General features: G+C 41.6%; 1 protein-coding gene across 1 annotated transcript; it reads right to left on the bottom strand.

The window, feature by feature from the left end:
* Positions 1 to 3903: 3903 nt before the first annotated feature.
* Positions 3904 to 13244, bottom strand: LOC125444227 (vomeronasal type-2 receptor 26-like). The gene is made up of 5 exons (XM_048516660.1): positions 12897 to 13244; positions 8782 to 9630; positions 7735 to 7962; positions 6200 to 6326; positions 3904 to 4826 (listed from the first exon to the last, which is right to left on the bottom strand). Exons 1-5 carry the CDS (start codon positions 13242 to 13244, stop codon positions 3904 to 3906), a joined length of 2475 nt encoding a protein of 824 aa, XP_048372617.1.
* Between the last annotated feature and the right edge of the window lie 806 nt (positions 13245 to 14050).

The following is a 14050-nucleotide window of genomic DNA, read 5'->3' as shown; positions in this document are numbered from 1 at the left end:
AATGATACAATACAATGATTTGCATACAAAGGAGCACTGTACACTTTAAAAAAAAATCCTCCCGATTTGGGCCAATCATGTTTTGGGGGAAGATGGTCTAACTGTGCTTGTTAATCAACATCCAAATTAGGAACATATCTGCTCATTCACTCTCTTCTTCTCTTTTGCTGAAAACAAATATTCGATTCGATTTGGAATACCTTTAATGGCATATAAATTGTTTAAGATTAGCTTAGCAAGATAATAACAGCCTTTACAACTTTACAATTTCTGACGAGTTAAAATAACACCATTTAAAAATTTAGCCACCGCTTCCAACAGCTCGTAGTTGTGGCTGTTTAAAAGATATATAACCTTCTGTTTATCTGTAATGCCTTCACTTCCATGCAGGAAGGGGATTATGTGCTTCTTCCTACCTATCTCATAAAAAGGACAATCCAACAGCATATGAGATACTGTTTCCACAGAACCCATGCCACACGGGCATTTCCTTTCTTTATGTGGGATTCCAAGGTGGCGTCCAAGGCTAAAGGAAGAAGGCAGGGCATTACACCTAGCTAAGGTGATTGCTCTATGCCACCGGGCCTCAACCAGGAGATAAAGGTACTGGGCTGCAATTAGTCTATCCATAGGTATTCCCAGAGAGATCAGGGAACAGGTTTTATTAGCTTCCTCTAGCATCTGTTGAAACTCTCTGTCAAAAAGTCTCTTCTTGATAGCTCCATAGACCTCCTGCTCTGTTAGCATTAGCACGCCCTCCAAGGAAATGCCCAACTAATTAAGTTTGGCTTCGATTTTAACCCACCACTGGGTTGTGTGGAGGATGGAGCGTCCCTGGGATGTATAGTCCAGTTCATCTCGATTAAAACAAATCCTGGCCCAAAACTTGAATGTACGGCACCAGGCCAGAGTTTCCAGCCGATGCTGGCCTGTTTCTAAGCACAGGGCCGCATAGGGAACAGAATGGGCTGAAAACAAATATATACAGTAAAATTGTTCACAAGATGGAAGGACTATGGGTCTGCAGAATTCATCCTTCTTGCCCCCCTCCTTCTGCTGTAACCCAAAATGTTTTATTTATTTATTTTATTTATATTTTAGATTTATAGGCCACCTCTTCCCCGGAGGGCTCGAGGCGGCTCAACAACATGGCTGTTATTAACAGCAACTCAACAACATAACTTAAACATTAAAACTCCGGCAGCAGTTACATATAATTTAAATAATCCAAGCCATTCAAACAGTATAAAACAGTTCAAACAGGTGCCCGTTCCTAAGGCTAAAAGCAAGGAAAAGATGAAAGAAGAAAGGGAGGGAACAGGTGGGCCCAGATGGAGTCACAGCAGGCCCAACCAAGATGACAAAGATGGAAATTCGGCAGAGTTTCAGTGGGGGGGCAATGGGAGCAGCGGCCAGCCTCTCCAAAGGCCCGGTGGAATAATACTGTCTTACAGGCCCTGCGGAACTCGCCAAGATCCCGCAGGGCCCGGACTGATGGAGGTAAGGTATTCCACCAGGCTGGGGCCAGAGCCGTAAAGGCCCTGGCCTGGGGTCGAGGCCAGCCGCATCGTCGCGGGGCTAGGGGTCACCAGCAATTCTGCCACTGCCGAGCGCAGTGGCCTATGTGGGACATAAGGGGTGATGCGGTCCCGTAGATATGAGGGCCCCATGCCACGTAAGGCCTTAAAGGTTATTACCAGCACCTTGAAGACGATCCGGAACTCCACTGGGAGCCAGTGCAGACGGCGTACCACAGGGGTGATATGGTCTGAGTAATCACCACCTGTCAAAAGCCGTGCCGCTGCATTCTGGACCAGCTACAACTTCTGGATCAATCGCAAGGGAAGGCCCGCGTAAAGCGAGTTACAGTAATCTAACCGCGAGGTGACTGTCGCATGGATCACAGTGGCCAGGTCGGTCTGGGAGAGATAGGGAGCCAACCGCCGTGCCTGGCAAAGATGAAAGAACGCAACCTGGGTAACATGGGCCACCTGGGCCACCTGGCTCTCCATTGACAAGGCAATGTTCCCCAAGTGCTTCTAGAAAAGGGGAGTAAACATGGTCTGCCAATAGAAATATTTCCATTTGAAGAAATATTCTGGTGGATGCAATCAAGTAAGGTGAAAGTACAACCACCAGACTAAAAGTATGTTTACTGTTGCAAAATGTGTAGCTTTATGAATAGGTATCTTAGGATCAAATCTGGATTAGTACATTTCTGGCTGCACATCCCTAGAGAACAGGTCTTCAGGATGGTTATTTTTCTTGGAAAACCCAGCAAATCTAAACTAGCACCAGGAAAAATTATCTTATTTATTTGAAAGAGGACGTTAGACATATTTTCACCATTGCTGTTCCAGTGAACTGTGAACTGTTCCTTTCCTATTTTTTTGACCAGTGTTTGCACGTGTGTTTGTGTGTGTATGTGACAGAGAAAAAGAGACAGGAAAAAATATTTTCTTTTAATCTTTTAGTGCCAGTCATTCCTACAATACAAAGAACAGACCAGCCATTTCATTCAAAGTCCTCATAATTAATGATCCATTACATTTTATTTTCATAAAGAATGCATAACAATGACCGCAGGTTATGAATGGAATCATAAGAATTGTATAGCCCCACTTGAACATTTTTTTTAAAAAAAATGACTATCATGATGTTTTTTCATCCACTTTATAGAAATAATCCCAGCTCAGAGAGAATATTATTCATGATCCCTTACAACAATATTTCACCAACGAGACTATGCAGAAAAGTAACCTATTCTGTTAAACTCACTGATCAAGCATTTTTGAAATTCATTTTGAATAAACTCAAAAATCATGGGGGGTGGAGGTGAAGGAAATGTGTCTAAAGATTTCCACAACGGTGCATTTCACCCAAATCCAGGATAGCTTGGCAGCTGGGGATGGCACCACTCCAGCACAAACCTTCCCTTTCCAAAGGGCTTTCCTCAAGCCCGGGAAGCCTTAGAATTCCTCATAATGGAAAGCGGATATATGCTGCGAAAATTATGGTGCATATCTGATCCCTCCTCCACTGGAGCACCCTCACCCTGTCTCCACCCTGCTGATAAAGGTCGGGGTGGCAGAAAAGCACCAGCATAGAGCTGGGTGCCACTGCCGTGTGTCCTAATATTCCACAATGGCTGGATGCCAGCAGATTTGCCCTTCTGCTGGGCTAAGTGCCCCAAGAAGGGTAAATCCACTGGCAGAAAACAGTGCTGTATCCAGAGAGAAATCTCTGGATTGTACAGTTAAACCGTTAAAAGCAGAAATGTGTTGCAGTTTTTCTACTGAGTATTAAAGAAATGGAAATCATCTTTTTTTGAAAGAAAGATTTAAGTGCCTTACTTTAGTGAAAGCAATTTGAAACCAACAAAATTTATATTTTTGATTAACACTTCAGTTTCTGGTAGGGGTATATCCTTTCCACTCATTTTTCCATGTTATCTTTCTGTTGTTTGAGGAACACTGAAGGAACTTGGGTGCTGTGTGGTTTCCGGGCTGTATGGCCGTGTTCTAGCAGCATTCTCTCCTGACGTTCCGCCTGCATCTGTGGCTGGCATCTTCAGAGGATCCTCTGAAGATTCCAGCCACAGATGCAGGCGAAACATCAGGAGAGAATGCTGCTAGAACACGGCCATACAGCCCGGAAACCACACAGCACCCAAGTGATTCCGGCTGTGAAAGCCTTCGACAATATACTGAAGGAACTATGTGTATAAATTATCCTGTCCATGCCTTTAAACCACCGGTAGCAGAAACACATTCTGACCTCTCTGCTTGGTCTCATTAAAATAAAAGATTTGAAAAGTTATTTAATTGTGCCAGTAACAGTTGTCAATTTTACACTTCTGTGAAATGATTTCATTATTATGAAATGACAATTTAGATCATCCATTTAGGTGACTACAACTACTTCACTGATTTTTTTCCTTCTAAGCTGTACTCTGCTATTCAGCTTAGACCTAACTACAATAATGTAGCATTTGGGGAAAAAAATACAACCCAGTAAGCCAGCACTGGAGGCTAAGATAGAGAAGATCTCAACAGCCACCACGTATTTCCCTTTGATACTCAGGTAGGCTGGAACAAAGGACAACCAAACGGTGCAAAAGATCAGCATGCTGAATGTGATGAACTTGGCTTCATTGAAACTGTCAGGTAGTTTCCGAGCAAAGAAAGCCACCAGGAAGCTCACGCTAGCCAGGAGGCCCATATAGCCCAAGACACAATAAAACATAGTAGGAGAGGCATCATTACATTCTAATACAACTTCTTCTGTCATTGAATGCATGTCAACATCTGGGAAAGGGGGAGAAATTACTAGCCAAATGATACAAATGCCTACTTGAATCAAAGAGCAAGAAAGAACAATAGAAAGGGACAGTCTTTTCCCCACCCATTTCCTCATCCGGCTTCTAGGATCGGTGGCCATGAAAGCGGCAACCACTGTGATTGTTTTTGCTAATACAGAAGAAACTGCAATGGAGAAAATGATGCCAAATGCTGTTTGGCGGAGGAGACATGCCACCTTCTCAGGTTTGCCAATGAATAGCAGGGCACAGAGGAAGCAGAGTAGAAGTGAGCTCAGAAGAGCGTATGTCAGGTTGCGGTTGTTGGCTTTCACTATTGGGGTGTGGTGGTGCTTAATAAATATTCCAACTACCAGGACTGTAATGAAAGAAAGGATCAGAGCAACAAAAAGAAAACCAGCTCCCAGGGATTCTTGATAAGACAAGAAGCTCACTCTCTTGGGAATGCAATAATTCTGGTTCTTGCTTGGAAAATGGTCAGCTGAGCATTCGGAACAATCAACCATATCTGAAAGAAAAAGGTGTTTTAAGTCAAGCAAAATGTCTGTACTGTTCATTTGCTTCTGACCTAACTTTCATAACTCCCTTCATGTATTATACAAACAGGCTAAAATACTTCCTCTTGCATTACTGATGTTGAATGGTTGGATGAACATCAAGCAGACTCCAGGTCGATTTCAAATGCTAAGACATATTGTTAAGAATTTAAAAAATGCACTTTGTCAAATGGGTTCTAAAATGGACTACAAACACTTTTTGTATGTATATTTTCATTTCAGTTTTCTGTGACTGTCAGCACACATGACATATTCCTGCCATTTACACCAGAAGGTAGTGATGCCTCATGGGTGTGTCAATATTCTACCTTCAACCCTTCAAATGATGTTAAAGTATGAAGCGAGTATGGGAATTTCTTTCTAACCTTCCATCTAATCCTGGCTACTGTCAGGATCTGTCAGCCCCTTCAATAACCAGACTCTTGAGTTTAGAAATCAGTTTATTGACAGGATATTATAAACAGGATCCAGGCAAGCTGCAACTGAGTTCCACTACAGCATTTTGTAGTTAATATCTTTTGCAGAAACATCCCTCTGATCCCCAACCTTGGGATCCTAGCAGGATGAAATTTCAGAAAGTGTTTCCAAGGAGTTCAGAACCTCCAAGGCCAAGCCAAAGATAAGGCCACATGCTGATCAGCGCAAAGGATGAGAAAGTTACTTTGTGTTTAAAGCCAAAGAAAACAACCCAAGGGGTCTCATGTTGGCACCTACTCCTGGCCCACTCCAGAGTCTCATGGTAAGAACAGGGGGAAGAGCTGAAATGCTAATAGCTCTTAACAGGGTCTTCACATCCCCCCCTAAGAAGTATCACCCCCATATCCAGGTCCAAACTTATCCAGGTACAGTTGATGGAACTCCCAAACCAGAGCTGGGGTGGGCAAAAGAAAGGCTTCCATCCGTTTGTTTTGTCCAGGGGAGAAATGTTTCTAGCTCAGTAAGTACTGTAACTATCAAAGTACTTTCTGGCTCATTCCGCACATGCAGAATAATGCATTTTCAAACTGCTTTCAGTGCTCTTTGAAGCAAAATCCACTTGCAAACAATTGTGAAAGTAATTTGAAAACGAATTATTTTGTGTGTGCGGAAGGGGCCTCTGTTTTACAAATTGCTTTGTCTTACAGGAACGTTCCTGTAGGCCTGATTCCGCATGGGCCAAAAACAGCAGTGTGAAAATGGTGTGAAAATGGTGTAAAAGGGTTTAAAACGGTGTAAAAGGGTTTATACTGTTTTCACACCGTTTTCTCACTGCTGTTTTTGGCCCATGTGGAATCAGCCTGGGACAGTCAACCCATTTGATAACTCTGTACTGTACATCTCTTACCTTGATGAACAGAGATTGTTCCTTTTGGACATGGGCTGCAATCATAACAGCAGAATGGCTCCCCTTCCCTTGTTGTCATCTTATATCCAGGATCACAAATGTCACTGCATAAGGACTTAGGTTGTACCTAAACCAAAAGAACAGAGTATTTATCTTGACTTAAAATGGGGGTGTGCTCCATTTTTTGTTCTCTACATTTTTAAAGTTTGGGTATAACAGACCTGGGATATTTTCAAAACCTCAGATAAAAGTGATGTTCTATATTGGGTTTTTTTGGGGGGGTGGGGTTTCTTCAGAATTTTTCTGGTTATTAAACCTGAACCTAAACAATCTGGCTGTGTCCGATCTTAACATGGGTCTGGGAGGAGGCAGGCAGCAGATAGCTGAACTCAGGCTGTCTGTTGCCTTCAAAACCCATGTAGAATTCAGAGGCACATAGTTGAACCCTGTACCATCCAGGCTCAGGGCAGTGATCAACTGTGGGGGCTAAGTCTGAAATCCATATGGATCGGGAGCCTGAGCATGCAGTTCAACACTGCAAACAACCCAATGGAGCCCAACATTCAGATGCAAATACTGTCTCCAAACACTGCATAGAGTTTGGAGGTAGCACATGCAACTCAATGTGGGGCTCAACTAGGCTGCAGTTAAGTTAGGGATGGAGAATGGGAGGAAATGAGGAAAGAGTTGTTGCTTTCTTTAAAAAAAGATGGTCAATCGAATGAGCCCTCAAAAATGCTGACAGAAACCAGAATTTTTCAAAATCTGCCTTTTCAGTGGCTTTTTATTGCTGCTTTTTTCTGGCAGGTGGAAAAAAACATAAAAAATACTAACAAAGTTTTTCAGGTTCTCCCCGGCCCTTTCCGCACGGGCCATTTGGGCGCCCCTGCACCGGCAGGAATTTGGTGAGGCCGGCGCAAGAGAGGCAGCTCCGCACGGAGCCGCCTCTTCCCTGTCCCTCTCCCACTCACCTTGTCACCTTCATCGCCCTGCTGGCCTCCTAAGACCCACCCACGCTGCCCTCCGACCTCCAGGGGTCAGAGGACAGTGAGGGAGGGTCTTAGGAGGCCAGCAGGGCGACGAAGGCGATGAGGTGAGTGGGAGAGAGACAGAGAAAACAGCGCATTCCCGGTGGTGCCGTTCGTACCGCGCTGCTGGGAATGCGCTGTTTTCCAAAAACCTCAAGGAGGGAGGTTTTGAGAGGCGGCCTGATGCCGCCCTGGGGGAGGGGGAGGGGAGCCACATCAGCGCTGCTGCGTTTTCGCAGCGCCGCCTGTGCGAACAGCTCCCTGGGGATGGCGTTTTTGCCATCCCCAGGGCGCTGTAAATGGCCCGTGCAGAAAGCCCCCCCACACACACACACCTTCTGTTCAGCTTTACCAAGCACCCACACACACAAACAGATAAAGAGAGCTCACAGCATACAATGAGCTGTTGCTAGTTTCTGAACATTGATGATAGATCCTCCCTGAACACAAGCAGCTCCATCCCACAGTTACCTATTTCCTTTAAAAAAAGCAGCTTTCCAGTCCTACCTGGTTAAAATGGGTTTGCCAAACCACGGATTTGTCGTCTATCTGAAGTCCTTTCTTTGAAAGAGGCTGGGGAGGGATCTTTCCAGTTTTTACTCTAACAAAAGATTGGTTTGGAAATGTTACCCAGTTGATAATATCAAGTCCTGCTATCAATTCTCCATTGTGATCAAAGGAAATCTGGTCTCCAGCGCTGTTGTTGAATGAGACATGTCTCAGAAAGTGTTGGAGCTACATTGAGAAATGAAACAGAAGCCTGCCGCTTAAAAAAAAAAAACGACTACCATCACTTCCTATGTCTAACTTCACTAACAAGTCTGATTGGTTCACTGGACTTTTTAATGGGCTATGCCTTTCATTATTTTTCAATCTGAATACACAAATTTACACCTTCATAGTGAACAGGCTTGAATTTTTTATAAGAGAAGGAACATTTTGTCAGACAGCATTGAGGAAAATTAAGTCGTTAATTATAGATCTTATCTCCTTTTAATATGGCCATGAACAGCGAATTTCAAGTGATTTCTTCATTCACATGGTGGCAAGAGAACAGAAAGAAATATTTAAGAAAAATAAAAAATATTTACATATTCCATTATTATTTAAGACAAATAAAATTAAAGAATGCTTAACAAAACCATTCTGCCCAGAATTTAATGATTTTGCACCCACAAATGTTATAATCAAGAAGAGGTGACAATGAAATAAAATGATAGGGGCGAGACTGGTTGTGGTAGGTTTTCTGGATCGTGAGGCCATGGTCTGGTGGGTTCTTATAGTTTCTCCTGCATCTTTTCTAATGCAGAAAAAACCACAAATATTGGACCCTTATAGTGAACAGTATCTGCTGTAACATCTAGATTGTCTGTCATATTCACAGAGTTATAACTATCACAGAAATGGCACCTACGTCACTTGCCAGTGGCATAGGAATGAATTGCACATCTCCTGCATAAGGTTTATTCAGGTGTGAATGAGGTAATACTTATGTTGAAAATACTCTCAACCTGTGACAATGTTGATTTCCAGATTACAAAAGGGATGAGCTACCTGCCAGGGTTGCTGGTTTTTCAATTTCTCTCTCTCTCCTTGCATCTTTGTTTGAATTTTTGAAGAATGCATAGCATGTAAAGCATAAGCAACAGCATAGACTGAATTGTAGATGCTATAGCTGTGACCAGTCATGCTCATTTCAAATGCAGGAAGGTCCTTCAGGGTCTCATCTCCTGTGCAATTAGCCTGATGCACATTGCCCAGAACTGAATTTGGGAAGGCACAATGAAATGTGTATGACCAGAAGTCCTTGAGAAACGCATCTCCCTCCGTGCTGGATGGCTTTCTGCTCTTAAAAAATTCTTGGAATCCCTGAAGTTCATTGGAGTGAATTGCAACAGATATCATGCCATGGAAGATTTGCACATCCCAGTTCTTTATCGTGCCATAGGTTTTTAATTCCATGTGAGCTGTTACAATCCAGACTTTACCTTTTGGTTTTGGCATCATGCATTCAGTTTGTGCTAATTTTATCAAACCTCTCAAAACTATCATACTGCGATCTTCTCCTTTGAAGATAATTACGTTGGCACTACTTCCCATCATTTTTTCATACAGTTTTGAAAAGCTTTTCAGATAGCCTTTCATATAATCATTGCCTTCTATGTTGGGCTTTGTATACATGAAGGCAAAGCAGATGCCATGCTGGGAATAGATTGGAAACATCCTCTGCATAAACCACTCTAAATTCACACCAATCATAGTAAAGAATCCAATCCACTTCCAGTTGAAATGCAGAAGCAATTGAAGAATCCCCAGGAACTGCTGGGTTTCATTCGGGACCATATTATACAACAATGGGAGCTGTCTGTAATCCATCATCACAGGAGCATGGCCATACAAGATCTAAAGATTTTTTTTTGTAAAGAGGTGCTTATATGTGTTCTGGTATCAACAGAAAACTGTTATTGGTTTATAAAACATACAAAACAATCGTGATCAAACGATAAACAAAGTTAAGAGTGAGTCACAATTACAAATTACAGATAGAATAAGTAAACAATTTATCTGATCTTGGTGCAGCTTAATAGCACCTTGCAAAAACTTTGCTACTTTCTTGCTCATTTCAAGTTTGGAATTATTCAAGAAAAGGAATAACATTGAAGAATCAGAAAGTTCTGTCCTATTTACTAAAATAGGGCTTTGATACCTGGTTCGGATATCCAAATAAAAGGGACAATAAAGTAGAGCATGATGGGTAGTTTAAATAAAGACCACCTTACAAGGGCAATGCCTATCTGAATATGCTACATTTTAATATCTTCCATAGAGACTTTCAGATGGCATAACACTGGCCAAAGAAATCTGGCCAAAAGAAATCTGGCCAAAGAAAAAGCTCTATGTTTGTTTGGATTTTGGATGGTAAAGATATGTGGTGGGTGTGACCTGTATTAAATAGAATCCCCAGTCTCAAAGGTCTGTACTATTATACAGTCTCATTGTCTGTACTATTAAAATGTTGTGCTTTGATCTCAAAAAGTCTACATTTTTTTGGATGCCCTCGGATGCTGAGAGAATAAAAAGTGATAATTTTTGTTCTGTGGATATGACAAGAGATATACTTTTATCCCTTAGATATGCCAAGGGATTTATTTATTTTTTTCTTAGTAGCATGAAGCCAATTTGAAACATTGCATTCTGACAGCATTTGATAAATGATGTTAAGGAAGTTGGAATTATAGTGTATTCTCAGCCAGCATCTAAAAGTTGTAAGCCATGCCTTAGATTGCCACAGAGGCCCTTTCTGCGCAGCTAATTATGACTGGGTTGCATATGTTACACATCTTGGCATCCAGCAAAATTTTCTGCAGGAGTTTGGATTGATTTTGTTCCAGGGAATGGGTGAAAGCACCAATCCATAGCAGAATTCCATAAAGCAATTGGGCATCTATTTATTTATTTATCATATTTATATACCGCCCTCCCCCAAAGGCTCAGGTGCATACATACATCGTGCCAGCAACATATAAGCCACTCCAGGCAAGAGGAGTTCAAACTATTCCTCATTAAAATTCGAAATATTGCTCATTAAAGTTGTGGTAGATGGCTTTGTTTAATGATATGGAAGTGCATCATGGGACGTGATGCTCTTTCTGTGATATAAGGTTCCAAGACTGTGCTTTCTCCCCAAACTGACATTAATGAACATGGAATGGTTGCTCAGCAATGTTACATGATTCAAACCGTAGGAATGAACCACATCCAGAGAGTTTGCTCACTCCAAGGAAATGTGTGTGTATTCTGTCAAAATGGAACTGTATATACTGCTCCGTAAAAGTAATTTTGGATCATGAATTACCAAGATATGCTTAAAAAATAGGAATTCTACCCCAAATCCTCTATCCATACATCCAGAACTACTTCCTTGAGCAATCTTTAGCACTGAGAACCCTTTTTAATGCAGTGCGCTAGATATGTAGTTTCCAGGTATTTAAAGAGAAGTAACAAATGTAATGGCCAAGGCACTAGTTTTGGCTGTATTTATTCCTGACTTACTGTGAGAGGTCCAAGATGTGCAATATTGGAAATTTAGGTCTAGCTACTTAAAAGGTTGGATCTGTTCTATTCTATTGTGGTTTATTCCCCAATTTTTTCCAGGCTTTTGAAAAGATAAGGACTTTTGATTTCTCATAGTACATTTCCAATCTATTCGTCATGCAGTACTCAATTCAGTAAGCATTTTAAATCCACTTGCGAGGGGGGCAACAAAGCTGCACTATCAGCATAAAGCAATATAAGCTCCACAGGCCCTTGCATCATAGAATGGGCAGTGTCCAGCATGTTTTTAAGAAGGTTGGATCTTTCTGATTCCAATCTGTTGCCATCCTTTGTTCAAATATGGCTAGCTCCTGAACAATATTGCAAAAAAAAACAAGATTGCAAAATCCCCCTAGATGCTAGAAAGGATTTCTCTGGAAAAGCAATCTGGGCACATCTGGCTGCATCATCATCATCATGGCACCACCTCTACCAAGAGGAGGGAAAGGCTTACTGGGCTTTTAAAAAAATCTAGAATGCAATTCTAAGGTGAAATGCAGCTCTCCTGATTAACCACAGCTGTAGTAGGTCAGCTCTGCTTCATTAAGGTGGGCATGAGGGGCAAGGAGGAACTGGAATCATGCCAGTATCCATGGTTTCTTCACTTAGGCTCATTCCGCACATGCAGAATAATGCACTTTCAAACTGCTTTCAGTGCTTTTTGAAGCTGTGCGGAATAGCAAAATCCACTTGCAAACAGTTGTGAAAGTGATTTGAAAACGCATTATTTTGCGTGTGCGGAAAGGGCCTTAATGAAGCACGCTGATTAAGACCATCAACCCGACAACAAGACAAAAAAAGTGATGGGGCAGAAGTCATTGCCAAAACTTTGGCAATGTGGTACCTCCAGTGATTCATGAAGAGGAGAAATGAAAACAAAAGGGACATCTTATCAGACACTTTGTGTCCCAGCCAGCAAAGACTAGGAAAAGCATGCCGCTGGCTTTACAGAGGTGTGTATACATAACATGCGATGCCAGCAACGCCTTACTTATAAAGCCCACTCCAGGCAGGAGGCGAGTTCAAGAGCTATTCCTCATTCAAAGAGTTCGCCCAAAGGAAATATTCCCTCATTCAAAAAGTTGTGGTAGATGGCTTTGTTTAATGATATGGAAGTGCATCGTGGAACGTGATGCTCTTTCTGTGATATAAGGTTCCAAGACTGTGTTTTCTCCCCAAACTGACATTAATGAACATGGAATGGTTGCTCAGCAATGTTACATGATTCAAACCGTAGGCGTGAACCATCCAGAGAGTTTGCTCACTCCCGAAATGTGTATACTGTCAAATGAACTGCATACTGCCTGTAAAGTAATTTTGATCATGAATTAAAGATATGTTTTTAAAAATAGAATTCTATCCAGAACATACACCCAGAACTACTTCAGCAATGAATACTAACAATGGATACTAAAGGCAGGAAAGAATGTGTGAAGAGGTTGTTTTACCATCTTCTTTTGTCAAACAAAACAGGTTAAATCAGATCATGATCATGTAAAAAGAAATCAGCATCTGGTTAACAATAGTGCAGGTAAATAATCGGCAAACCTATGTATCCCACACTGACTCCATACCTGTGGGATCTTGTAGATGCTCAAAAGATTGTGGACAAATTGTGAATTATCTGAATTAATGTCTTCAAGAACTGCTTGCACATTATCCTGAAGATCACATGCGTAGTTGGGGACAAATCTGTCCCTTGGGGAAATATGTTGCAGAGCTGCACGATATGTCAGTCTTGGATTCAGATAGCTGTCATAGATGTGAAACCCCAGAGTGAGATTTGGCAAGATCTGTGGATTTTCGTTGATCTCCTTGACAGCAAATGCCAAAGCCAGGATGTGCTGATAGTTCTGAGGAATCGGCCTGTAGTGAAGATTTATAGTTTCCATCACATCATTTTTTGGGGGTAAAATGTACATCACTAAGGCATATATTTTTTTTATTGCTATTACATTATGAAAATTCAAGAAACCTTTTGTGTAACCATTATTGTTCGAGGCTCGTCAGCATATGTTATACTTGAATATGGTTCATATTTGAAGTAAGAATGAGTAACATTGTTAAAACCCCTTTATCTCTTTCAATTATATCCTGCCTCCTATCCCCTTCACAGCTACGCATGAATTGCAGGGGGGGAAAAAAGAAGAGAAGTGTCTCAGGGTGAAGATGCGAAAGAAACCCGGATTGCTTCCATGGGCTCCAATCACTGCCTGAACAGCTGAAGGGCACACATTTGAATGGAAAGAAAGAAAACGGGTTCCTTTATCGTGACTGTGACATGCTACACGTATGCCGTGTGGAATCCACCTTTGTGGGATAGATGGAGCTTAGAGAGTTCTGAGAGTGTGACTAGTCCAAGGTCACCCAGCAGACTTCAGGTGTAGAAGTGGGGGGAAACACCTGTTCATTAGAGATGACCTGCTTTTACTCACTATACCACATTGGCTTTTTGTAGCATTCCTATGCTCCTGTATCACTAGTGCTCTGCAGGTATTAGTAATTGATAGTATTAGTAATTTATAGTATTATAGTAATTTATAGTATTAATTAGTATATACAATTTATAGATCTTGGGGAAGGCTATACCTTTTTAGTAAATAGGCTATGAATAACGAATATCTTAATCCTGTCTTTTAAGTGTAGTTTTGCTATACCTGTTCACAATCCCGTGTACAATGGAATGGACAAATTTTTTTAATCTACGTTATTTTTATAAATGAAGTGT

The sequence above is a fragment of the Sphaerodactylus townsendi genome, linkage group LG15 (assembly GCF_021028975.2).
Source record: "Sphaerodactylus townsendi isolate TG3544 linkage group LG15, MPM_Stown_v2.3, whole genome shotgun sequence".
NCBI classification, from domain to species: domain Eukaryota; kingdom Metazoa; phylum Chordata; class Lepidosauria; order Squamata; family Sphaerodactylidae; genus Sphaerodactylus; species Sphaerodactylus townsendi.
The sequence above is the reverse complement of the archived record's forward strand: the minus strand, read 5'-3'. Positions and strand labels throughout refer to the sequence as shown.

What these genes read in the sequence shown, in the direction of transcription:
- LOC125444227 (XM_048516660.1), bottom strand. Translation starts at nt 13,244, where the DNA reads ATGTACATTTTACCCCCAAAAAATGATGTGATGGAAACTATAAATCTT. An exon ending in GCATCTACAAGATCCCACAG is followed by an intron (nt 9,631 to 12,896) that starts GTATGGAGTCAG and finishes AAAAATCTTTAG; the next exon opens with ATCTTGTATGGCCATGCTCC. An exon ending in AACAATCTCTGTTCATCAAG is followed by an intron (nt 4,827 to 6,199) that starts GTAAGAGATGTA and finishes TTTTTCTTTCAG; the next exon opens with ATATGGTTGATTGTTCCGAA.